The 26,857-nt window shown below is 44.3% G+C and overlaps 1 protein-coding gene across 2 annotated transcripts in view; it reads left to right on the forward strand.

Annotated features, from left to right (window-relative positions):
* The first annotated feature begins 11,759 nt into the window (after positions 1–11,759).
* LOC119173605 (venom metalloproteinase BumaMPs1) overlaps positions 11,760–26,857 on the forward strand; it is a 513,062-nt gene continuing 497,964 nt past the window's right edge. For both annotated transcript variants that reach the window (XM_075896273.1, XM_075896274.1), the window contains exon 1: positions 11,760–11,861. In XM_075896273.1, the coding sequence (XP_075752388.1) occupies positions 11,819–11,861 (43 nt within the window). In that variant the 5' untranslated portion in view covers positions 11,760–11,818. The remainder of the gene's footprint in view (positions 11,862–26,857) is intronic.

Consider the following 26,857-nt stretch of genomic DNA (forward strand, 5'->3'; position numbering starts at 1 on the left):
TTACATAATGCCAATTTAACGTTTGTAGAAGTATTTTTTATCAGGTAAACCAATGATCAGTGCATCACTACACGTTCACTTATCCTTTCCAAGAGGGAGTATTCTTTTCACAGTTAAGATTATTTTGTAGTGCTCACACGTGTCGTCGTGCATGAACACGGTTCTTGTACTCCGTATAAAAGCACTCGTAGCACATTCATTACATTCAGTTGACAGTCGGTGCTCTTTCCTGTCCTTTCTGTCTCTTCCTGAAGTTGTCGCGCTGTGACTATCACACAACCACGATGAAGCAACTCGCCTAAATTAAGCTCTTGTTACGTAACACGTAGAACGAGTTTCGTATAGAAAGAAGGAGCGGTGCTTTTAAAATAAAATTTTTCACATACAACACCTAAACGGCATTCAAGGAAGTTCAGAAGGCAGTCACGTGACCAAATATTTTTCCTCTCCTAAATATTCCAGAAGTTCACTATTTTCGAATACATTTGAGATGGTTGCCAAAATAGCTGGGACATTTGGCATAAAGTGACCCAGCGGTGTCATTAGCCATAATTATGCTTTACCTCTTTTGTTTTTTGTGTGTCCCGACTCAGTTTTGTGATCGTTTTTAGCTTATTCTGTTTCTGATCATTGTATTGATTTTTTAAGTATTCGCTAAAGTTATATGTGCGAAAACCCGTATATGTTTGTATGTACATCATTTCTCATAACCAATGGGTATACATCCAGGAATACAAAGCTTAAACCACTGTGATTGTATACATTTGAAAGCACTATCCGTATATATTTTTGTGTGCATCACTTCTTGGGAACGATTGTGTACATGAAGGCGTATATAGTGAAATCATGGTGATTGTATATATATAAAAGAATTATAAGTATAGATTCGACTGTATTTCATTCCTATTAACCGATTGTGTACATGAAGGGGTATTAAACTGGAAACCACTGTGCTTGTAGATACTTGAAAGAATTATAGGGATATATTAGCGTGTATTTCATTTGTAGTCTCTATGTACTTGAAGCAGTATACTAAACTGAAACCAGTTTAATTGTATGTTGCAAAGAATTGTCAATAAAGTGAAACTGAAAAAACATAATGAACATTTGAGGTTTTGCATGTGTAGTGTACGTATACGTGAACATGTTACACATCTGGTGAAAAGGTCGTGTGTCAGAAGAAAAGTTTATAAGTTTTATTTGCCTATTGAATAAATGCAATATGCAAGGGCAGCAAGGCTTCGTTTTCTGTAACGCGCATTATGCATATACTGGGAAGTATATATAGATCCAGCACAAGTTCATACACGATTGTTCGTGTTTATATTTTTGCCCACACGCAATGAATGGAGCTCGACAGGTGGCGCACCATTGATAATCAGGACCACTTTCTTCAAGTAGTGTGTAATCAGTGCATGCTGATATCTATTAGTGCAGTCTAAAAGAATACTGGCACCCCTGCCATGGGCACTCAACACCCTTGTGCACCCCTCGCACCCTCTTCAGAGGGTGCTAAAAAGTGAAGGACATCGAAGGCACCTTTCCCTAAGGGTGTTTTTGTAACGCCCTACAGTTTTTTTACACGTACACCCTATTCTAAGGGTGCACGAAAAAGCACCCTTTCGAAAGGTGCTGAATTAACACCCTAAGGGTGTCGTCCACGGGACAAGCTCATTTACACCCGTCTGGGTGTAAAAATTTTTACTGTGAACGCAAGAAGTTTTTTACACCCTTAAGGGTGTAAACTGGCTTGTCGCCAGAGGAACCCTTCATGGGTGTTTTCAGATGCACCCTAATAAAAGGGTGTTAGCTGAACACCCTACACGAAGGGTGTTCAGCAAAATGTTAGGGTGTTCTTATACTTCAACACCCTTCTAAGAGGGTGTTTAAAGGGTGTGTGACCTTCGAGTAACGCATCATTCGAAGGTCGCAGGTTCGGTTCCTGTCCATGGCAAGTTATCTTTTCACCCACATTTCTTTCTTCACATTCACATTACAATTCGGTCTAATAACTTTCCCTATACTTTCCTTGGCAATATTGTCTGTTTGATCTCAATATATATATATATATATATATATATATATATATATATATATATATATATACATATATATATATGTGTGTGTGTGTGTGTGTTTGTGTGTGTGTATATAAGCAAGCTTACTGAAATGCAATGATATTCCTCAAAGCCTTCTTTGTAAAGCCGACTATAAAAATTTAGACTGCCTGTCATGGTTATACAATTAAATACAAATATTTAGTGTTAAATAACATAAGCATCTCGGGTATATCAATTGGTGGCTCAGTGAGTTGATACAGCAAGGGCGCTTGGTATGCATACGTTTGTGTAGACACACAAACACATTATATTGAAAACATTACCCGTAACAGTGCACACGTCTCATGCAGGATTTAGACATATACATATTTCAGCAACTTCATTTGCAGTTTCACTTGGTATCGCGAAACCATGCGAGTTCGGCATCACGTAGTTCATTTCAAACTTTCTTATTATACAAAAATAACAGAGCTGCTTTGGTAGACATCGTTTCCACTTATTGATAAATATCTTTTCCCCTTCGTAAAAGTAGACATATATTGGCGTAAGATAAATGTCAAGTACATGTACCACAACACAGGTTTTCTCTCAACTGAAAGCAAACACATTTATTATGATATTTCATACATACTACAGTTAGAGCATTTTACCGCCAATATTTGAACAGGTAAGGTCAGCGGCTGAAGAAAGATGATTAACAGATCGGCCCTCACCCCATGAAGCTTCACCACATAATAATATTTCAAGTTTTATTTTTCAGCATCTTTCTAGGTAATAGAGACAGCATCAGCATCCATTTCTCAAAAACACACTCTTCACAACAAAATCAAAATGAGAGCCGACAGGTGGAAATGCCTGGCTGACCAAAGTTTCGATAGGAGAACCTATCTTCGTCAAAGGTGCCTAGCCTTCTCATCCTTGGCATATTTGTTTCAAGGGGGTTAGTAAGGACGTCATGTCCTGGTGGTGACATGTGTCCCTGTTGGCAATCGTAGCCTGAAAAAAAACTATAAAGCAGAGGAGTGCAGTCCTTGCTTTAATTCAAGTTGGGTGGTAGTGATTCAGAATGTTCTCAGAGGATGGAGAAAAAAAGAAAGGAAAAAAAGGAGACACCCAAAGTAGGAGCGCAGACACAAAACAGACACAAAACACAATATACCACACACAATGTGTTTTGTGCTGACACAAAACACAATATACCAAAAGCAGTAGCCAGTCACTTCAACCAACATGGCCACAATTTCGACCAAGCAAAGCTTTATGTTCTACAAATTTCTGCTCACCTTAAGAGAGAAAATACATGGAATGATATTTGATACACAAATGTAAGCACCTACACCGATCACGAAACAATGTAGCACGTCGCAATTTGGAATCGCTGAAAGCCATAGTATAATTACGACAGCATTTAGAAACGAGAAAGGTTCCACCTTCAAATACACATAACCGGTATTACATGGAATCGCTCCTAGACTACAAGTTGTACTATTGATGTTCTCTCAAAATTTTTTAAAATATAAATATAGATATACATGTGTCTATATACACACAACTACGAAGTTTTTATTTTCCAGAACCTTTCGACCACAGCTTTCTTCCCTCTTTTGTCGCTTCAAAAAGCACTCCTACCGTGCACAATCAAGTCATTGCCAAGCCACAAATTTCTCTGCGTCTCTTTTCTCCTTTCCTCGTCTGTTAACGCTAGCATGTCACCTACCTCCAACCCGCCTTTTTTCATTTTTTTCTTTCTTTCTGTGTTTCGTTGATGCTCAATTCCTTTGCATTCTGAATTTCCCCATTTCTCAGCCAACATGCCGCCAAAGTCTTGAGGCAATTCTGTTGAGCGGGCCACCTACGGGGATAGTGAAAGCATCTCTTTTTTTCTTTCCTCGTCTGTTAACGCTAGCGTGTCACCTACCTCCAACCCGCCTTTTTTCATTTTTTCCTTTCTTTTTGTGTTTAGTTGATGCTCAATTCCTTTGCATTCTGAATTTCCCCATTTCTCTGCCAACATGCCACCAAATTCTTGAGGCAATTCTGTTGAGCGGGCCACCTACGGGGATAGTGAAAGCATATTTTAACCAATGACTTTCCCAATTAAACACATTCTCTTCCGAACACATCTGGTGTCGCTTACCTTTGACATCTTAGCATTTAAAGGTAGCCGCCTGCTTCTCTCTCGCGCTTTTTTGTAACCGCTTTCTTATGAGTCCCATTCATAGATGTTCGAGAACAGCATAGGCCTTTATCGTCGGCAACCCTTTGTGATGGCCAAATGCGGGGACCGTCTGCTGGCTTCGAACTTTCAAACTCTTTGCTTTTTTTCGTGTCTGTAGCGGCAGCACACCGCTCCTACTTTGCGTGTTTCCTCTTCTTTGCTTCCCTTTTTTTCTCTACCCTCCGAGAACATTGTGAATTGCTACCAGCCAACTTGAAGTGAAGTGAGGACTACACTTGTTTGCTTTCTAGTTTTTTTTTCTTTTCCGACGGCAATTGCCAACAAGGACACGCACCACCACCAGGAGATGACGTCTCTACTAATCCCCTTAAAGCTAACATGCCAAGGATGAGAAGGAAAGGCACTTTTGACGAACATTAATCCTCCTATCGAAACATCAGCCAGCCTATCTGAGGAACTTCCACTGTTCACCCAGACTATCCCACTCTTCACAACAGTTTTTTCTGATCCTAAGAGAGTTTTCAAGGCATTCGAAATACTATGGGCTGTTTATATAAGCTCTGCACAAACAATTTAGCCATCTGATGTACAATATGCAAAGTATATCAGAGTGACTTGTTGGGCTTTGCACTCTTACAGAGTATAAAAGAAGGAAAATTCGTAACTTCATATCTAACTCAGAATACATGCAACAATCATTACCTCTTGCAAAAATTTAGGAATATAATAAGCACCATCACACACTTCGCAGAGCTGCTCAGAAATGCATCTTGATAAAATACTTAAATATTGCAGTAAATTATGAATGCAAAAACACAACACCAGTGCACTAGTAGAGATGTCTGGTTGGCACCAAACTGCTGTACTTAAGAGGCATCATAGAAGCAAGACCACAGCCCCAAACTAATATACGCTTCAAGTAACCCTTGACTGCTAAACTGAAGGCCGCAAAATCAAACCATGGTTGTGGTGGCTGCAATTTCGATTAAGGAGAAATGCTTGACACCTGTCTGCTTAGACGTGGGTGCATTTTAAAGAACCCCATGTGGTCAAAATATCTGAAACCCTCCACTCCTGTGTCCCTGATAAATATATCGTGCTTTTAACACGTTAACCTCAGTAAATATTATTCTCATTACACTTGACATGAAATAAAGCAAGCAGATATTACTATGTAGTTGAAAAAATTCACCATTCAACCCCCCGATCCAAGGACTCACGTTACAATATTCTAGTATGCCTTCTATCAGTTATCATTAACAATTTTAAACATGAGTATGTATCACTGTAAAATATCCGAAATGGTTTGGTATTGGCAAAGTCAGGTATGATGAAGTATGAGAGTAGGAAAACATTTGATTGCACTTATGAACTTCCCAAAGGCACTGAAATAACAAGGTAAAAAATATATTAGAATATTCAGTGAAGGTTACACTGAAGATAAAATCATTAATGTGCTACTTTTTATCACAACACAAAAAGTGTTTTAAATGGCAATTGCACATAAGGCGTCAATTAACATGACATGCGAGTCTGGCGAGCAACTCACTCAGTAGATCTTGGAAAAAACAAAATATCCAATGAAGAGCTCAGTAAGTAGCACTGACACATTCATAAATGCGCTGCCTAGTTACATTGAATTTTAGCCTTATCACAAAAACACCTTGGCAGATTGTGTCCAGGAGGCACAAAGTAATAAAATAATGCTGTCATCTGCCCAATCAACCAAAAATATTGAAATTTTAGTAACACAAATATGCAGGTATGTTTGCATTAAAAAGTTGGAGGCAGTCGTGTTTCTACACAGTCTCATTTGGAAAACTTTTTTGATTATGTTTATGCTCCTAGATATCCCGTTTGAAAGTAATTTTGCTTTTCATGATTATGCATGCAAGGCAGTGAGGTTCATCAAAATATCACTCCATAGCGGAACGAGCAGTCGGTTCTTGCTATCGCCAGCGAATAGCAAGAGTAACCATTTTAATGTTTGCCCATGCCTTCCACCCACGGTCAGATTAAATGCATGAAATCAGAGAGTCTGTGCTTGTGCTCACTGTCCTGCACACATAATAATGCAAGCCGCAACAAAATTTCCAGGAGGATATCTGAGCACAGGCATGCTAGAATTCTTACAAATGATAATATTTAGAAATGTGACTGGCTCAAATTTTAACACATACAAGATCTTCTGCTGCAGTCACTATTAAGTTTTAAGTTGATTAATACATCTTAATGGCACCGCTGACAGTGATAATTATTGTCTCGCATTGCGTCCTCCTGGATACATAGCTATCAGCAGAGGTGGCTTTTACATACATAACTTACAGTGCTGACTTCTCTTTTAAGAAAAAACAAAAGGGTTAACTTTGAACACCCTGAACCTTTGTGCTCCTTGAATACAGCTACCAGGTGGCTCTCTGCAGCTCGCTTTTCAGAAGAAACAGAAGGCATGCGCTGCTGATGTGCACCAGCAGTCAAATTTTCCACGAGCCAGCCTTGATGATGAGCTAGTCCAGACGTCTCCCACCCTCTCTTCCTACGACGAGCATGTATAGGCTGCAAGAGAAACAAAAAAAAACAATTTACTGATGTGTCTGTTGGCGAAGTAGAATTTGGAACTCTATTTAGAATGAACTGGAACGTTGTATTTTAAAAGAGTAGGATGTACGGAAACCAGACATGTTACAACAAAAACATCCTCAATGTTTTTGGCAAACATAGCGGCAACCTTACGAAAGAATATGCATTTTCCACATAACAGATGTGTAACAAGATATACTTGAATAGCGCTCTGGCGTAGTGTGTATACATGCCAATTTATTATAGGGCAGCGCGTACATGACGGTATGCGCTTTGATCAGGTATCCATTGGAGGTAACACATAAAATTAAATTACGAATTTTAGTTTGAACACAACTAATGTAACTTTCTTCTGGCTGCCTACATTAGGACGATTATGCGAATAACATAGAAATTTGGTTTCACTACTTTACTATTGTCAACTGTTAAATTACGGCTTTTAATTCAATGATTCCAGGTGGCTAAAAAGGCAGTGCCCCTCACTCATCCCTAACATACCCCTCAACAGGCTGTCTAATAAATAATGGGAAAGAATGTGGAAATGCTAATACAACGCACCTATCTTGAGCTAAATACCATCCCGCTAAAGCATGCAAGCTTCTGCAACAATCTCAGTAACAAGAATACTGGAAGGCATTGGTCACGATTTAGCAATACACAATAAACATTTGATGAGACTGATTTCTGAAGTGTAATTGCGTCAATGCCAACAGCTTAAAAACATGCAGTCTATATTCATGATTGTCAGATGAACATACTGTCCAATTTTCCATTTTCACAGTAACATGTTCATGCCTTATGTATGCATACTATGATGTATAACATTATTGCAAGTTTTGAGCGTTAAATAATTCATTCATTTCTCCAAACACCACAAATCCCTTCTATAAATGTAGCGCATGCCTATAGAATTTACCTAAGCTTGTCTTCTGATGTGAAGACATTTAAAACAACATGCTGATCCCAATTGAAAGCATGACGTTTTGGCCCCCACACAGGAGCCCTATTCACAAGTGACAAAGATTGTGCTTTTATTTGTGGCCAGTGTGTGGTTTTTCAATGTTTTCATGTGTGTTTCTGAGCGGACGGGCATAAGCTTGTAATATGTTATTAAATGCCATTGGAGGTGGTGGTTTAAACTGTACTTATTGTTCGTACAAGTAAAAGTGCTTAGCAAAGTTTGAACACAAAGTTTTGGGCGAGGCACATATAATATTTAATAAACCACCACAAAGTAATGAATGCTAAGCATAGCGAAAACAAGCTGAATAAAATAAAATGTGCTCTACCACATGAACTACTGATCAAATTAGGGCGCGCACAGTTAAGCTACAGTTATTCGGCCCCAATAAGCCACCAAAATTTTGTTCGGAAATACAGTTGAAGTTTAACGAACGGCTCAAAATTCATGGGTTCCGAACGCATCAGGCAATCTATGTTGCGGGTCTATAACGTAAGCTCAGTTTTGACTAAAAGGGCTACATAAACGCCTAAGCGTACATACGTGCAAGCCTTGCGAGCCGTATCTAAGACGAGGCAGCATGCAGCACGCGAACTCGAGTAACACGGTAGTTCAAAGATGCGTGCCGGCGTGGATGCATACACCGGCATATGTTCGGCTACCCGCACAAATTTCTGATAACAGTTTAAAAAAAGGACGTACAACATATGAAACTGTTTTCAAACTGTTTTGGACGTACAACATATGAACCCGTTGACTCCTGTAGCACACAATATGAACAGGCATGCAAAAAAAAAATATCCTCAAGTTAAGAGATCCAAACATATGCGCCCTAGGCGTAATCAACGCTTACAGCTAACAAACGCCATCTTCGCCCAACAATTATTTAACCAAAATATTGGTCGATCGCGAGCAGGGCCCCCTGCCAACACCACTGCCGACTGAGGCGGACGCCGTCACAACTCGCACAAGCTCAAACCCGCCGCCGAATGCCCACTGCGCACGCACGCGTCATGTGCTTCACACACCGAAGCATGCTTGAGTCGAAAGAAAAAACTCGCCCACGCTTGACTTTCCACAAAAACGCCTTCATCCTGATGAAACGACACACACAAACAGGTTCGCTACGTTAAAAAACCTCACTTATCGCCTACATGTAACGAAAAACGTAGCATGGCGTCGTTATCACGCTCTTGGTGTTGACAAAGCACAGACCGCAGGAATGTGGTACGTACCTGGCGAGTGTTCCAAAATGCGACGCCACACGTCCTCGCTCGAGTAGAGTTCATCTTGGTAATAGGCAGCACCGGCAGAACACAAAACACGAACGCAGCGCGCAAGCACACCTCAAAAAACGAGAAAAATCGATGCAGAACCGACCAGCTGCGAGGCGCCCGACCAGCGACCGCAGCGAGCAAGCACGCCCGAACAAGTATCGTGGTTACAGCTCCGCAGACGTACGATGGTGCACTAAAATGATTTGGTGATCCATTTCAGTATAAAAAGTAAACGCAAATATATATAGCATAATAACTAAGAGAAAAAATAATTTTATCTCCACGAACACACAAAATTAACGTATACTTAGCACGCGAAGTTGGAAACGCTTGCAGGTACAATGCATTTTTAACAAATGTACAACAGCGATAATAATCACCTAAAACACTCCTGTTCTTGAATTCAAAATAGACTATTGTTGACGCACACATTTACACACAAACTTTTATTGCAATGAGTGATGGTGCCTATGCATAGGCGTGCCCACCACGGGGGTAGGGGGGCGGGGGCGGCTTTGGTCACTTCGGGGGCAATGTAAATCCCTATAGGTACATGGAGAAATAGACAGGGGGCACTGTAACTCGACGGGGGTTGCAGTGTACCACAATATATATATCTATATATATATATATATATATATATATATATATATATATATATATATATATATATATATATATATATATATATATATATATATATATATATAGCTGTAACCTATATATATATATATATATAGCTGTATATCTATAGCTGTAACGAGGGGTTACAGCTTATATATATATAAGCTGTAACCTCCACGATGCCCTCACTTTTAAAAGAGGGCCGTGAGTAGTATAGGTAATCAGTCGTGAAGCGACTTTCAAGCCCTTTAGAAATATTTTTCAGAATCCTACATAATTCCCTTGGCGTTGAGAGTATCTATTCGATGTTTAATGGTAGCTCGCTTATCAGCGGAATGACCAATAGCATAGGGGATGATTTTCTACTTCATAAAAGTTACAGAGGGCGTACAGTGGGTACCTCGTATGTGTTGTGTAGGGAAACGGACAAGCTTAGAAAGTGCTTCGCCCCGAAAACACTCGCCGACTTAGCTACTAGTGGTGCTGACTAACGCACCCAGATAGACTTTCACGTTTAATGGTACATGATACATAAAGCGGACGGTGGGATGAACGCTTCTGTACGCGTTATTCGAAGGTTGCATGTTCGGTTCTTGCCAGCGGCAAGTTCGCTTTTCGTCCACTTTTCTACGTTCACATTTACATGGCAATTACTACTGATAACATCCTCCATGCTTTCTTTGCCATCATTGTTCATTAGTTCTCATTGATATCGTGTTTAAAAAAGACACACAAGCCCTTAAGTTTCCAATTCTTTCCTTCAGTCATAGCCTTGTACAGTATAATATGTTTATTGATTGATTGACTTGTGGGGTTTAACGTCCCAAAACCACCATTTGATTATGAGAGACGCCGTAGTGGAGGGCTCCGGAAATTTTGACCACCTGAGGTTCTTTAACGTGCCCCCAAATCTGAGTACACGGGCCTACAACATTTCCGCCTCCATCGGAAATTCAGCCGCCACAGCCGGGATTTGATCCCGCGACCTGCGGGTCAGCAGCCGAGTACCTTAGCCACTAGACCACCGTGGCGGGGCAGTATATTATGTTAATGTTCTGAAAAAAGAAAGTGAGGGTGAGAAGAAGGAATGTGGTTGATTGATTTATATGTGGGTTTTAACGACCCAAAACACGGGCCTAAAGCATTTTCGCCGCAAGAAGGAAAGTGAGGAAAAACACCGCATAGAAAGAAAAAGGAGAAATACATTGACAGAAATAGATAGAAAAAGAAGCGAGAAATTAAGAAAGAGAAAAGGAAGAAAGAGGAAGGTTCAAGGAGCAAGACTAATGAATTAATGTGTGTGGAGATGATGAGCAGAAATAGACAAATGAAGGCAAAAAACACAGAGACGAGTTGAGAGCCAAAGGCAACAGGTATGGCCGCCCAGCTTCGCGCTGCCTTCAGGCTCGCCATATCGAACAGCCTTGTGCCGCTTTTCTTAATTAGAATGGTTGCCCGCATGGACTGAGTATTATGTGGCAGTGCGATGACGTTGTTGTTATATTCATTTTGATGTTTCTAATCTACATGCAGTGCAATATTAAGCCGGCTTTGGTTTTTTTGTCTTCCTCAATTCACGTAACACGTACCACTAACGATGTTCTTTATATATTTATCATTTTCAACGAGTGTTGGCAAATAAATATCTTACCAATTTCACAACGTTATTTATGAACCAACTGTAACTAACTGTGAGTGCCACGCACATGATGCCTGCCACGTCTTTTTGGCAACTGAATACTCATCCATCGGCTCAATGGACAACAATGACTTGAAACAATTTATCGTCTTTCTGACGTGATCCGGTTGCAGGTAACACCGACTACTCCGTTTCTCAAAAACATTATGCTTCGTGATCGTCACTTCTCCTGCTGCTGTGGCGCAAATGTGACCGAGGTTGTCGAAAGCGGCAAAGGGCTCAAGCACAGAATGGCCTGCTTCGCTCAACTTGTCCTATTGTTTATTGTGCTCTCTCTTTAGAAAAAAGGTCATCAAATTTGATGCCCTGTCTTTATTGTGGCATGGAAATGTCATGTTATTTTGAACAGACAAGGAATAACAGTGCGAGTGTTCTAGTTATTGACCTCAGTGTTGTCTTGAATCAAGCTGTAAGTGACCGCTTAACCAGCAGCCTGAAATGCTCGGTATCATACATTTTTACTCGTGGAGCGTCGCAATGGGTGCGTTTTTTGCCTATATCTGCCCTTTTTCGCGATCTCCATTTGTCATTCAGCCGTGTAGACAACTATATTGATACTGATATTGATATACTTGCGCACAAGTATCCACAGTTGGAATGCAAAACAAGTATAGTATGTGAAAATGAATTTCACAATGTTTTTGTCGATAAAATTACGGGAGGCGTAATCTTTGTCCCTACTTTGAACCATATGATCTAAAGCGATGCCTCCGAGATGCGGCGCACAGCAATTTATTTGTAGAGCCGACGACGGATGGCAATTTGCACTAAAGCGTGATCTTCAGTCTAATGCGGCAGTATTCGTGCCCCAAATGATAAAAAATTGTTATGAATTCTTTATGAACTCATTCAACATTCAATTCTCTTACCCAACGTGTTGCAAACACATGGCCGTCACAGCAGCTCCATCTGTGTGTCAGTAATGGAGTGGCACCGCATATTAGAAGTCTCTGTGCTCTACGTATAAGAGTGAATTCAGATACTGTAGAATATCGTGTCAAAAACAGGTACTCCTATCTGCTAAAACAGCCTTTCTTCACCAAATGCGGTCACGTTTACTCGCGTTTGAAGCTTATTGCCGCTTTTCCGTTCCAATTTCTAGATTTTTCAACTTATCAGCCCATTCTCGAAAAGCTCTGATTTGTACCACGAATATTGTCGCTAAAAACAAAATAATGCAACATGTTTTTTATAGTACTGTATGATGGCCTTCGGTTGTTTGTTTACGAGATTTGAAGAAAAATCGAAGATGGGGTTTTTTGTATTATTCAAATTTCAGTTGAGCACACATTTGCCAGTATGAGAAATTTGAGGCAATATATCAAAATTAACATTTGCCCTACGACAGCAATAACTTATATACCTAATGAACACACTATATACTTAAAACGTGTCAAGTTTGAAAACGCTGCTTGCATTACTTTAGGAGAAAAAAAAGGGGATTTCTTAACTTATTTTAAACTGTCGCAAAATCAGACATTTTTAAAAGCTATTTTCTTAACGTCTACAAACTCGAAACCGCATGAATTCATTCTTCATTAGATCGGCCATTCAGGTAACAAATATCTTCCTTCAAACAAAAATACTTGTCTTTTTATAGCCTCTGCAATTTTCGAAAATGACAGGTGACGAAATTGATGCCTCCGTGTTGGTGAAGTTTGATATTTTTTTTTTCTCGTAAGTTATGCTGTTAATCATAAAACGAAGTTCACTTTTGGGCAACCTGGTGAGAGGTGCGCGAGATATAAAATACTGAATGAAATCTAAAATATCAACTTTTGAACCCGTGTCGATCTCTCGTGGAATCACCCATATTTGTTTTGGGACTGTAAAACTCTATGTGGTATTATGATTAGCGCCTGCCATGATGGTCTTGTGGTTAAGGTAATCGGCTGCTGATTCGCAATTCGCGCAATTGAATCCCGGCCACAGCGGCTGCATTTTCATTGGAGACGAAAATGCTTAGGTGCATGTTGAAGAACCCCGGGAGGTCGAAATTTGCTGAGCCCTTCTTTACGGCGTCTCTCGTAGTGAAACTGTGCTTTTGGTACGTGAAACCGTAACTATTATTATTATTATTATTATTATTATTATTATTATTATTATTATTATTATTATTATTATTATTATTATTATTAATAATATTATTTCCTGCTTTCTGTGCAGCAGTTAAAAGGGTCGGCTAATCTTGCAATGGTCAAGAATTTGAGGTTAGCAATGTGAGGTGTTGGGCTAGTAGGTTTTTTATGACTGAAAAAAATTGCGCTACAATTGATGCGGGAAACGAAGTTTGGGAGGAGACAAAAAAAAACTGGACAGTACAAGCGCTAACTAGTTGCGTTTGTACTGTCCACTTTTTTTGTCTCCTCTCTAACTTTTTTCCGCAGCAATTGTAGTGCAATTTTTCTCAGTCATGAAATAGAGAATACACTATGAACTGAAGGTCTAAGACGAAAGGACTAAGATGAAAGTACCTGACCACACGCTGAGATTGAAAACAACCCCAAGACTCGGTCCTTGGTTCTCTTTTGTTCTTAATATACATTAATGAGAGAGCATGTAACATAAGTTCGCAAATTCGGCTATTTGCAGACGACTGTGTAATTTACAAAGAAATAACTTGCCCTACCGATAATACCATTTTACAATCTGACCTCGATAGGCTGGCTGAGTGGTGCGACACGTGGCAGATGGAAATTATTATAGGGAAAACGAAGCACTTGGAATTAAGTTCTGCTCTAATCCCTTTGCATACGTCATACACCATAAATGACATTCGAATTGATTCAGTACAATCTTTTAAATATCTAGGCGTATTTTTCACAGCCAATCTAAACTGGACCACTCACATTGAACATATCACTACTAAAGCAATAAAAAAACTTGGCATTCTCAATCGGCGATTATACCTTGCCAACAAAGAAACCAGACTGCATTCATACGTTTCCCTGATAAGACCATCACTGGAGTATGATTCAATAATATGGCACCCTCACAATAAAAATTTAACTTACCTGGTTGAATCAATTCAAAACAAAGCTGCGCGCTTCATAACGTTGTCATACTCACCGTATAAAAACGTGAGTTCCATACTGAAATTGCTTAATCTGCCCTTTCTTGCCACGCGCCGTAAACTTGCAAGGCTATCTAATTTTCACGCACTCTTCCACAGCAACTCCGAGTTTGCGCGCAAGCATATTTTCCCGCCATCACACATTTAGGCCCGTGTTGATCACCCTAACAAAGTTAATCCCATCTTCCCGAGAACAAAAAAATACCAAAAGTCGCCCTTAGCCCTGTCAATAACCAACTGGAATTCCTTGCCAGCTGATGTAGCCACTCTAACAGAATAATCATCCTTTCTGAAAGCGGTAAAAATGTTTTAGAAGTTCCAATCGATTAATGTAGTTATGCGGTAGTGTTGTTCATGCGAATCACTTGAATATTTTTGTGTGCATTATTCACGCCTACTCTTGTTACCTGGAGCCTATTGTATTTTTATTAACGTACCTTTTCTTCTGCAGAGTTTATATATAAGTTTTTGATAATCCTTATCACCACTGTTGTGTGTACTCTTTTTTTTTCATTTAGGCTTTATATAATAATGCTTCTGATCATTTAATGTATCTTACACATGTTGAAAATCTCCCTAGTCCCCTCCCCCTATGTAATGCCCTCCCGGGTCCTTAGGGTATGTAAATAAAAAAATAAATTGAAATAGAAATTAATGCTCAAGCCATAACCGCATTTTGCGAGCCAGTCCAGTGCCGCGTCGGCGCTTGAAGACGCTGTCGAAAAAGACCTTGTGAAAAGTCGCGATCAAGGGGAGAGGAGTGACGTCAGCAGACGTAATAATGCGTGGCTCTACTATCACTGGATGTCACGTAATATGTTTTCGACGCTTTGTTCTATAGCCTCCGTTCTTGTGCCGAAACTCATGGCAGGCTCTCACGCAGTAAAAAGGTTCTGTTTCACTTACAACTGAACCGTCTGCAGCGGCCGCATTCGATGTGAGTGAAATGCTTGAGGCTTGTGAACTTCAATTTTAAGGAACCTTGGTGGTTGATATTTTCTTATCTTTCCGCTAGGACGTCCTTTAGAATCTGATGATGGTTTTGGGACATAAAACCGTGGCAATTACTATTATAAAGTGAGCAATGCGCAAGAACTTCAGTGCTTTGCGGATGCTTGAAGACGACCGAATATATTTCTATTACGTAAGCAAGCCTTTAAACTGCTCTTGCTTATATGTGGAAATGTTCTAACACACAGCGACAGGGTGTTTAGTGAAATCGGTCGTCTGTGCAGATGCCATCAATGTAGCGGATCATCGTGCCTCTGATGTAGCATTTTTACTTGTAGCTTATTTCATCGTCAACGGAAAGGACGGAAATTTCACTGCCGAAGAGCAGATGCTTTGTAATTATTGTCACGGGGTGGAAATAGGTAGTAAGTAGAAATATATTTTACAGATTGTGCACGGAGTACACAGTGTCCTCGAGCCAAGATGGCGTAGTGGCAACAACAGCACGAACTTTTGTTCAATTGTTATCTTCATCGCCTTTATGGTCCATTCCTTGATGTTAATCATGGCTTGTATGAAATAGCCGTCATTGGGAAAGCACCATCTCGGCGCTTAAGAAAGCGTGTGATCCTGCACAGAGAAGTACGGCTTAAGTCGGGAGACGTGTACAATTTCAGTGGATGGCAAAGACAATGGGTTGAAGTGACGAAAGGAACGATCTAATAGGTGACGTCGGTCAGTTAGCGCAAGACTTTCTAAGGCCCGTTGTAGCGAGCGAAGAACTTCGAGGACAGATCAATGTGACGGGAGGTAGTCCAGAGCAAGACCAATGATCATGGGGATTAAGAGACAGCTCTGTACCGGCTGACGTAGCGATCTTTTTGAGAGAGCTGCGAAGCAGAAAGGTGATTCCGGGCAATCTGGCGGGCCCTCGAGCTCGAGTAGTTGCATCACGAGCGTACTCGGTAGGAGTGTTAGTGTGCGACGGCACATTAGTGTCAGAAGGCAAAGTGGGATGATGGTCATACAAGAAACAGAAGGGAGAAAAGCCAGCGGTGTCGTGGCGTGACGAGTTGTAGACAAACGTCCCGTAAAGCGAAGTGGCATCCCAATCACGATGATCTACGGAGACGTACATAGCATTGTCGTCAGCGTGTGGTTGAGGTGCTTGATGAGTCCATTTGTTTGCGGGTGGTAGGCAGTGGTGAGCTTATGACGGGTGGAACACGGGCGAACAATGTCTTCCACGACGTTAGAGAGATACGAACGACCACGGTCGGTCAGAAGTTGACGCGGTGCTCCATGGTGGAGAATAACGTCGTGAAGGAGAAAGTACGAGACATCAGTAGCACAGCTTGTTGGTAGCGCTCGCGTGATGGCGAACCATGTCGCGTAGTGTGTAGCCACCACTACCCACTTATTCCCACTCAGAGACCTTGAAACTGGTCTAATGAGATTGAGGTCGACGCGCTATTGCAGAACAGGTCTGTTGGAATGCCGATAGGCTGAAGTGGGCCCAGCGGTGCCAAGGAAGGATGCTTGTGGCGCTGGCAGGACTCACAAGATGCAACGTATTGGCGCGCACGGCGGTGAAAGCCGGGCCAGAAGAATCGACGCCGTATGCGGTGATACGTGCGGGCTGCTCTGAGATGCCCAGTGGTTGGGGCATCATGAAGTTGTTCGAGCACAGTAGAACGGAGCGTTGCAGGAACTACCAGAAGAAGTTCTGGGCCTTCGGTGCTTGTGTTGCGCCGATAGAGAATTCTGTCAAGAAGCATGAACAAGCGTACGGAAAGATCCGATTTGTTAGAAGCTAGACGGCGTATGATAGACCGGAAATTGGCATCGCTGAGTTGTTCGCTACGGATGTCCATTTTATGAGAAATGGCGAAGACACAGGCATTGGAATCATGCGCTGACAGGTCAGGGGGATTCATTGGATGGTGAGATAGACAGTCGGCATCCTGGTGCATCCAGCCGGACTTGTGGGTCACGTCAAAGCTATGTTCCCGTAGCTTTAAAGCCCGATGACCCAGGCGTCGAGAAGGACTTTTGAGGTAGGACAACCAGCAAAGGGCGTGGTGATCCGGGATGGCCGAAAAATGGCAGCCGAACAAGTAATGTCGGAATTTCCCAGCTGCCTATACAAGAGCGAGGCACTCGCGCTCAGTGACGGAAAGCTTCGCTAGGGTGAAGAGAGGAGGCGACTTGCGTAGGAAATTACATGATTTTCACCTTGTTGCCACTGGGCGAGGACAGTGCCAATACCGTGTCCGCTGGTGTCGGTGCAAACATCAGTGGGCGCTGAAAGGTCGAAATGACCCAAGATGGGTGGGGAAGTGAGCAACGGAGTAAGTCGGCGAAATAATTTGGCTTGCTGAGGACCCCAAGAAAACGGTGTATCCTTCATCAGTAGCTGTGTCGATGGATGGGCAATGTCGGAGAATTTGTGGACGAAACGCCGGAAATAGGAATTAACAGAGCTAGCTTACAAAGCTTCGTACATCTTTCGTGGAACGTGGTGTGGGCAAATCTTTGAAGACGTGAACTTTGTGGGGATCGGGTTGCACGCCTTGAGCACTGACAAGATGGCATAGCACATTGATCATTCGGTGGCCAAAACGGCATTTGGAGAAGTTGAGCTGCAGGCCTGCCCTTCTGAAAACGTCCAGAGGAGCTATAAGATGGCTAAGGTTACTTTTGAATGACGGCGTGAATGCAATGACGTCACCGAAATAACAAAGCCACGTTGACCATTTGTAACCCCGTAGAAGAGAGTCAATCATTCTCTCAAAGGCTTAAAGGCATTACCTTAAAGTGTAAAAGCCTATCCAGTGTAAGAAATGCAGTATTTTTACGGTCTAATTAGTCGGCGGAAATGTGCCAGTATGCAGGACGCAGTTCGATAGAGGAGAAGTAGGCAGACCCGTTCAGGCCGTCGAGGGCATCGTCAATCTGTGGCATAGGGTAGACGTCCTTGCGCGTGACCTTGTTTAAGTGACGGTAGTCGACGCAGAAGCGCCAGCTGCCATTCTTATTTTTTACTAGAACGACTGGTGAGGCCCTTGAACTGCAAAGTGCTTCAATGAGGTCTTTTCTGAGCATTCTGTCAACTTTACGCTGGATGAGTTGTCGCTCTGCATGTGACACGCAACAAGGACGTGGTTGGATTGGGCTGGCGTCTCCAGTGTTGACCTTGTGAGTAACAAATGACGTCTTACCTAAAGGGCTGTCGCCATAGTCGAAGATGTCCCTGAAGGATGCCAAGAAACGCCAGAGATCGGCTGCTTGTGCTGGAACGCGATCATCTTGTCAAAGTCGGCATCGATGGGGCTCTGTGATGAGGATGCAGCAGTGGGCAAAGGAGCGTCTGCAATAAATGCAGAAACAGAATGTTCACTGATAGAATAGACATTGGCTAGAGTCATGCCAACTGCAACAAGTCTAGCGCACCAGCTTAAGTGCAGTATCAATAGCGATGCTACATTATTCGTAATTGTTAAAAGAGCATGAGGAAGGGCAACCTTTCTGTCCAATAACACGTTCGAAATTGGTGCCAGCACATAATCACCGTCAAGTACAGGAGGAAAAAAACTCATGGTTACATAGGCAATGGCTTGGGGCGCTGGGCGAATTTACTCGACAAAACACAAGCGTCGTTGAGGTGCAGTTGAAGTGTCATAGCAATAAAGTAGGTCAGGCTGAAGTAAGCCTGTTCCACAGTCAATTAAGGCAGAGAGTGTGGCAAGAAAGTCCATGCCCAAGATGAGTTCATGAGAGCACTTCTCGAGCACGGCAAAAATTACAGTTATGAAGCAGTCAACAACACTAACACATGCGGCGCACATCTTAAGCACAGGAAATGTTCAACCGTCGGCGACTTGCATGAGCGGCACTGTGGGCGATGTTAAAACTTTTTTAAGGCCGCGGCGAAACTCCGAGTTCATCACCGAAATGTGGGACCCTGTGTTTACAAGGGCAACAACAAGTGTATCGTATACTTTAGTGTCCTTGAGGTTTCGTCATGTTGGCAAAATGGTGTTAAAAGGGTGCGTGGTTTGTCCTTTTGGGGACTAGTGGGGCTGCCACAACCATTAATCTCTTTAAAGACTAACAGCACCGGGTCTAACTGTTAGTCCCCACGAACGAGCTCAAGGGACTAACATTCAGTCCTCAGATTTGCACCTTATATATGGCAATTGTTAATCCCCACACTTACACTTTGCCGGGCAACCGTTAACCCTCACAGTTGCACTTGCCGGCCGAACGGTTGATCCACTCCAATACTCCTATCGGATGAACTTTTTATCCCCAGTTCAAACATTGTTTTTTCGTTTATTTTCTGCCAGGCCTAATACTTTTCTCGCCTGTTGTTCTGCGCAGTAAGCAACAAATGGCGCAGAAACGAACTTGCGAAAAAGTAGTTAGCTACCTATGTGAAACGGCTTTCGCAGTCACGGCAACAACGAAAGACAAAAGTGAGACATCGAAATCTTTCATTTTTATACATACACATGAAGTTTCCTCATTGTTTCAAGTGAATTCATGGTGAAGTGTACAAGTCCAGTCTTGTCACAGTTTGTTCACTCCTTGTGGAGTTCCTCCGACGAAAGCGATGACAGTCATTGCAGACGTCAGCGCACGCCGCCTTCTGCCTGTTTTGTTCCCACGGCTGTACGTACAATAAGGTAGTAAAAATAGGCACTCGTGACAGAAGATGAAGATGCAAGTATATGACAAGTACGTGCAAGTTAATATAAAAACATGCCTGTAAAATATGACGCACAAATAACTTTACCTTTACATCTCGCACACTGTCTGAAGCTGCTCTAACGAAAGATATGGATGACAGGCATCGCAGACGCCGGCGCACACAGCCTTCAGCACGTTATGTGCCCACGGCTGCACAATAAGTACGTAAAATAGTGAGTCACACATGGCAGAGGATGAATACGAATGCATATGAGAAATACGTGCAAGATGAAATAAAAACATACGTGAGATATGACATGCTAATGAATTCACCGTGATGTCACATATTGTCAAAGACTCATTTCAATACCCGTAGCGCAACAGCTTAGGTGCAGTGGCCGCAGCCACAACTATGCGAACCACCGTGCCACCAACAAGTCGGCGAGTCCTAAGCGAGCGACGTCGTTCAGCTCGAGCAGGCGAACGGGAGACCAAACACGGCATTGCACGCGGAGTGTCTGCTGCCAGCGAACTTCGAACAGCAGAGCGAGCGCACGCTTGGCCGCCGCCACGAACAGCACCGAGCAGGTTTGGAGCTAGCACCGAAGAAATCGACGGTAATGCGGCCTTTTCTCACAAACTCGAGCAAGTGCAGTGCGCAAACACGAGTCCGCCACCGCGGCTGTCGGACGGGGCCGAGCTGCTTGCGACCGACTGACGGGAAAGCCAACTGTAATGGCGACCGATTTTCACTGAGTTTCGATGGTAGTGAAAGCCCCGCCAGCCCGTGCTGGTGCACTTACATCGCGCGACATACTACAACCAAGCTCGTACCGACAACTCGCAACGTGTTTTGGACGACTCCCAACACAGCGACGAGGTCTCAGCCCAATATCGTCAGCCGGGAGCTCTTCGTGGGGGCGAAGACAGGCGAGCACTCGATGAGCGAGCGTACGGGAGGCCGATGGCAATGGCGGCCAATTTCCAGGTGGTCTCAAACCACAGACGAACTGCAGATGCCCAAGCTGACCTTCGCGGTGCATTTCGTGCGTGTAATATAAAACACGACCGAGCCCGTTGCCGGCAAGCAAAATTCGTATTGCACACACGACAAGTAGAGTAGAATAAAGAATGATAACCTACTTGCGAAAGAATCCACCGCTGATTTCTGCCCTGAATTGGACCGAAGTATATATATTCGATAGGCTGCGGTATTGTCGGCTGCCACTTTGGCCTTCCCAACTGTTGCTGTCGTGTGTTGGTCGTGACTATCTTGACGCCAGAGATATACAGCGTGGCATGGTGACGTGTCGAGACTTGCCCCAGACTTCATGGGTGCAGCGAAACGTAACAGCAGCAGCCCACGCTCATCCAAGCGTACACACAAGCAGCACGTCGTAATTCCTAGATTGTCGAATCCAGGTGGCCGTGGGTGAGCAATCCGAGCGCGACCCAACGCAAACCGTCGCCAGCAAAATACGGCGAAAGACTGAGCCAGGAGAGAAGCAGGACGGCTAGTGACCTTGGCAACGCTTTCGCACTGCCTGCATTTCCCGGGCGGTCCATTCTTTTGGAGCGTGTTTGGAGACTAAGTGGTTTGCACGCGGCACGCTTCCCTCTGTGGTTGCTCCTCAATGGTCTTTCTGTTCATCGCGCGCGCGATTGGGTTCCGTTACTCCGTTTTCGGGTAATTTTGCCTTAGAGTGCATAGTCAGATGATTTGGCTGGCGAATCATCAATGCAGCATCACCTCTGGGAGCCGAATCGTCTAGTTTTCCCGAGCCAGGTGTGTAGTCGGCGAAGGTGGATGGCGAAATCGGGGTGAGCGCGACGATGGTAGGCGAGACAACGCTGAGCGGGACTGGTGGCTGTGAGGGGATGGTGACCGACAATACACCATCGACGAACCGGCACCATCGGCTGGCCGAAACGACTCGTCGCGAGTTCTGAAGTGGCCATCATCTGCCTCTGCGCGATGGTTCAAATCATAGGAAGGCTGACGCCAATACCACCTGATATTAAAATAGCGGGCCACGTGACCTATACTGTGGCAGTTAAAGCAAATGGGCCGGTCATTATCAGTCCTCCACTCGGCGGAATTGCGAGAGCGCGCTGAGAACCTCTGGTCTTGCGCGTGGAAACGGGCGGACGACGGTCAGTTGGTCAGGAGGGGGTGGCGGTGCACAAACATTCCAGGCCAACGTTCTTGCCGAACGATGACATGCACTAAAGGCACCATTTGGGAGCTGCACTCACAGGCACGAGAGAAAGTTGGAACGAGAGACATAGCTTTGAGTTCTCGACGGATGATCTTCGTCACGTGCTCTGCAGTCAGCAATGCCTGGGGCCCAGGCATGTCTTCACATGACCATGGCGCTGCGGTGTTAGGAAGTTGAGCGAACTGACGGAAAATACGTCAGCTTTTGGCAGCCTCAAAACGCTAGCACTCCCAGACAACAACATCTACTCTGTCACAGTTTTGGAAAATTAGCAAATTAAATGCGTCATGGGCAACGCCTTTTAATATGTGCGCTACCTTCTCGGACTTCATGCCGTCGTCTGCTTTGCAGCAAAGGGCGAGCACGTACTGTACGTAAGTGTGGGACATGTGGGCGCAGGTTAGCCAGACGAGAACAGAGGATGCTCGAGAACAACGAGATACTTTTATATACAGGAAGACGGACATGGGAATACACAACACATAAACTCACACAAATGTACACGCGCTCATGGTCTTACGTGGAAGAGGAGTTATTGATTTAGTTCGTCCACTCATGTTGTACTCTTGAAATGTGAACGTTGCGGTCGGCCTGGAGCTCTCCCGTCGTCAGGAGGCACTGTGCCTCCTCGTGCTTGCGGAGTGCGTACCGAGGCGTGGCCCGGCCTAGAAGATAAGCACCAGGGGCATCACAGTACGGTGGTCAACACCTGGACTTGCCTGTACTCATACCAACAACAGCGTATCGACGGCTGTTGCAAACAGACCATGGACAGCATCTCGCTATGAGACCAGAACAGCAGCTGGCCGTGAAGAACATCGCTGCAGACAAGCCCGGGGTGAGGTGGGGCGATGACCTGTCCAGAACGCACCCAAGGACTTCGACGCCGAGACGGGGCCTGGACACGGAGTGTCAGAACTGGCAGTCGGGGCATGGCGTGAACTTCTTCCGCTCTTCCCTCTGCCGTTAGCCGAGCTGTCATCGTCACTCGGGAGCTTGCCACGAGGTCCGCGCACGAGCAAGCTCATAGGGAAGCTTAATTGTTTCCCTACTATCACCATGATTGTGATTACCGCGCACTTCATGTGCTAAATCCGCCCCACACACCGATCACAAGTAAATCGGCCCCGCACACCGATCTTCTACGTCAAAGCACGTCGCACACTCTCCAGGACAATGTTTTCACCACAGTAAAACAGGTACGACTTTGATTACGTTTGAGCGCGAGATTCCAGCTCCTTCTTGGCCGCTGTCTTCCTGCCAGTCAATTTGCCGAACAGTGCAAGCATCTTTTCTTTGCACGCATTCCAGCTGCCAATGGCCGCTTCGTGGTTCTCAGACCACACTTTGGCTCTTCTTTCAGGTAGAATAGGATGTTCGCCAGCATGAGTGTTTCGTCACAGCAATAATTCCTGCTTGTTCGCTCGTACAGTGGCAACCGTTCTTCAATGTCGACGTTGTCGGTCTCGCAGAACATGCCAGTGTCTTTCAGCTGGGGCAGAACAACTGTAGTTGCTGCAGTTGCCGCTGCGGAAGCTGGAGCCAGACCCTCTTGTGGCATCGCGGACGAAACCAAGAGTCGGTCGCGGCGTAGCTCCGTTATGCCGTCTGGTTACTCCACACCACTACCAAAATGTCACAAGGTGAGAGTAGGCAGAAGGTGGAAATATATTTAGAGATTATGCACGGAATACACAGTGTCCTTGAGCCAAGATGGCGGAGCGGCAACAACACGTGCTTTTGTTGAATCGTCATCTTCGTTGCCTTTAAGGTTCTGTCTTTGTTGGTAATCATGGCTTGTATCAATATTTTGGAGCCGATGGATTGGATGGTTATGCACTTTATTTAGTCCAACAGCTATTTTTGCTCAAAAGATGATAGTTGAGCGGTGCGGGATGCCGAGTATATTTTGAAGTACATTAAGTTAACAGTGATCGAAAGTATCATCTGGTGCTATGCTCGACGTGCGGGCAGTGGCTTTCACTGTTGAGTGCTCCATATTGGAGCATGAAGTTGATTACGTCTTGTGATCATATATGGTAAAGAACGTCTCGAGGTAAATCCCCCGTCACTGAGAACAACTTCGCCATTCAGATTCAAGTCAATGTCCTCCAGTGGTTGGGAACTGAGAGTCTCCCCATACAGTGTTCATTGTCTTTCACTTGACAGCGAAAACTTCTACTCATTTCACGACAATCGGAGCTCGGGAACTGCTGTGTGGCTGTCGATTTTCGTGTATAAGGTCCGTGGTCCGTAGTCTTACAGCTATGCTTGACTGTAGCATCGGCTTCTTCACTGCAGCTATAAGACTTTCTCTGGCTGCAACACCTTGTTTCGGAAGCTTCACATGACGTCTTTATCCACATGACTGTTGAAGCGTTGACATCGCCTAAAGAATGTTCGACGAACTATATAACCACACCTCTATCAGTTACTACTTTGAGTTTTTCGGACAGGGGTTCACAGATCGAGTGGTGGTGTCCTCATTGATCTAGATGACTGCCCAGAGTTAGACAGGCTTTTTTGTTTTCTAAAATATTATTTATTAGACCTGTTTAAATAACTACATTTGAAGAAAGAAAGATGGATAAAAAGTTATAATGGGAAAGTTATTGCACTGTGGCGACAGTCAGGACCAAGCACTTACTCAGAGCGTGAGTAGCGTTCTCTCTGTGTAGACCCACTAGAACGCACTGGAGAATTCGACCCATTTCAAAGTTCGGTGGCTTCGCTATAATTACCGCGGGGTCGAAGAGGGAGCCGCCTGGCGATTTAACAGCTTGTCACTATTAGCGGGTCAGAGTAAGCCTTCAGGCGCTCTACGTTGACAATGTCGCGCCCTCGACCGCGCATGTCCGAAGATTGTTCGACGGGTTCAATAAGACAGTTGACCGGACATGTGCGCTTGATGACGCAGTATGGGCTTTCGTATTTTGGGAGTAGTTTGAAAGGGAGGCCAGCTACAGAGGTCGGGATCGAAAGCCATACAGCCCACCAGAAAGAAACGTGGGCTCAGAAGTGGCGGAGCCATCACGAATACTTTTCTGCCACCCTTGCTCCTGCGTCATAAATGCCTTGCCAAGCTCGCGACACTCTTGAGGAAGCCTGGCTGCCTCAGAAATGCGTGAACACTCAGATGTATACGGCGCGTACGGGAGTATCATGTCGATGGTGGGTGACGGGTGCCTTCCATTCAGCAAGAAGAAAGGTGAAAAACTGGTCGTGCTCTGAAGGCGGTCTTGTAGGTGCATGTGACGAAGGGCAGTATGGTATCCCAATTCATGTGGTTGGCAGCAACGCACCGACGCAAATTGAAAGCATGTCGCCTAGGGTGCGGTTAAAGCATTGGACGAGGCCAATCGTCTGTGGATGATAAGCAACGGTTTCGCGGTGGACAGAATGGCACTGCGTGAGAATGACTTCGACTATTTCCAACAAGAACACACGGCATCGATCGCTGAGAAGCTTTTGGGGTGCACCATGGCGCAGTATGAAACGATGCAGCAAAAAGGACGCAATATCGCGTGCAGTAGCCGCAGGGAGAGTGGCAGTTCTGGCGTATTGCGTTAAATGGTCTACGGGGACAAAGGCCCAGTGGTTACCACCCGACGTCAGAGGAAGTGGTCCATACAAATTGACATATACGCACCCGAACGGATGGTCAGGGCAACGTAACGCCATGCATTGCGGATCGGAATGGAAATATTCACATATCTCCGATCGCATACTGCGGGTATCACGAGTAACCACTTCCAGCCATCGGCGTCGTCATTGCGTCGGTGTAGGAGACCGTCATGGATGGCGATATGGTGAGCTCTACGATGCAAGGCGAGCATGGATGATGTTGTGGACGGATCAAAAATCAAGTTGATCAGAAGGGCGATCCAATTATTTTTTCGCTCTTCAGTAACGATAATGTCAACAACGATGGCAGAAACAGCAATTGAGGATGCTGAGCAGGGCACGTCGTCATCAGGCAGAGGGGAGCGTGAGAGGGCGTCGGCGTCAGCATGCTGGTGTCCGTTGCGGTACAGCACACGGATGTCGTAGTTTTTCAAGTGAATATCCCGACGTGCGAGACGGGCTGAAGGACCTCTTGAGAATGACAGCCAGCATAGTGCATGATTGTTGGTGACGACATCAAATGGGTGACCATACACATAAGGTCGAAAGTTTGTAAGGGCCCAGACAATCGCCAGGCACTCTTTTTCCGTGATGGTGCAGTTTTTCTCGGCTTTTGTGAGCGTACGGCTTGCATATGCCACGACATTTTCAGAGAATGCAGGTTTGCGCTGCGCCATGACAGCGCCGACGCCTACACTGCTGGCGTCAGTGTGCCCCTCCGTTGGGTCCGTAGGGTCCTAGTGGCGTAGATTGGGCACAGACGTCAAAAACGGCGGAGGTTTGCGAATGCGTCGTCGCACTCGGACGACCACGAATTGAGGGGCCCATTACTTTCAAGTAGCTTCTTCAGTGGTGATATGATCGTGACAAAGTTTCGTATGAATCGTCGAAAGTATGAGCACAGGCCCACAAAACTGC

The sequence above is a fragment of the Rhipicephalus microplus genome, chromosome 5, assembly GCF_043290135.1.
Source record: "Rhipicephalus microplus isolate Deutch F79 chromosome 5, USDA_Rmic, whole genome shotgun sequence".
In the NCBI taxonomy this organism is placed as follows: Eukaryota; Metazoa; Arthropoda; class Arachnida; order Ixodida; family Ixodidae; genus Rhipicephalus; species Rhipicephalus microplus.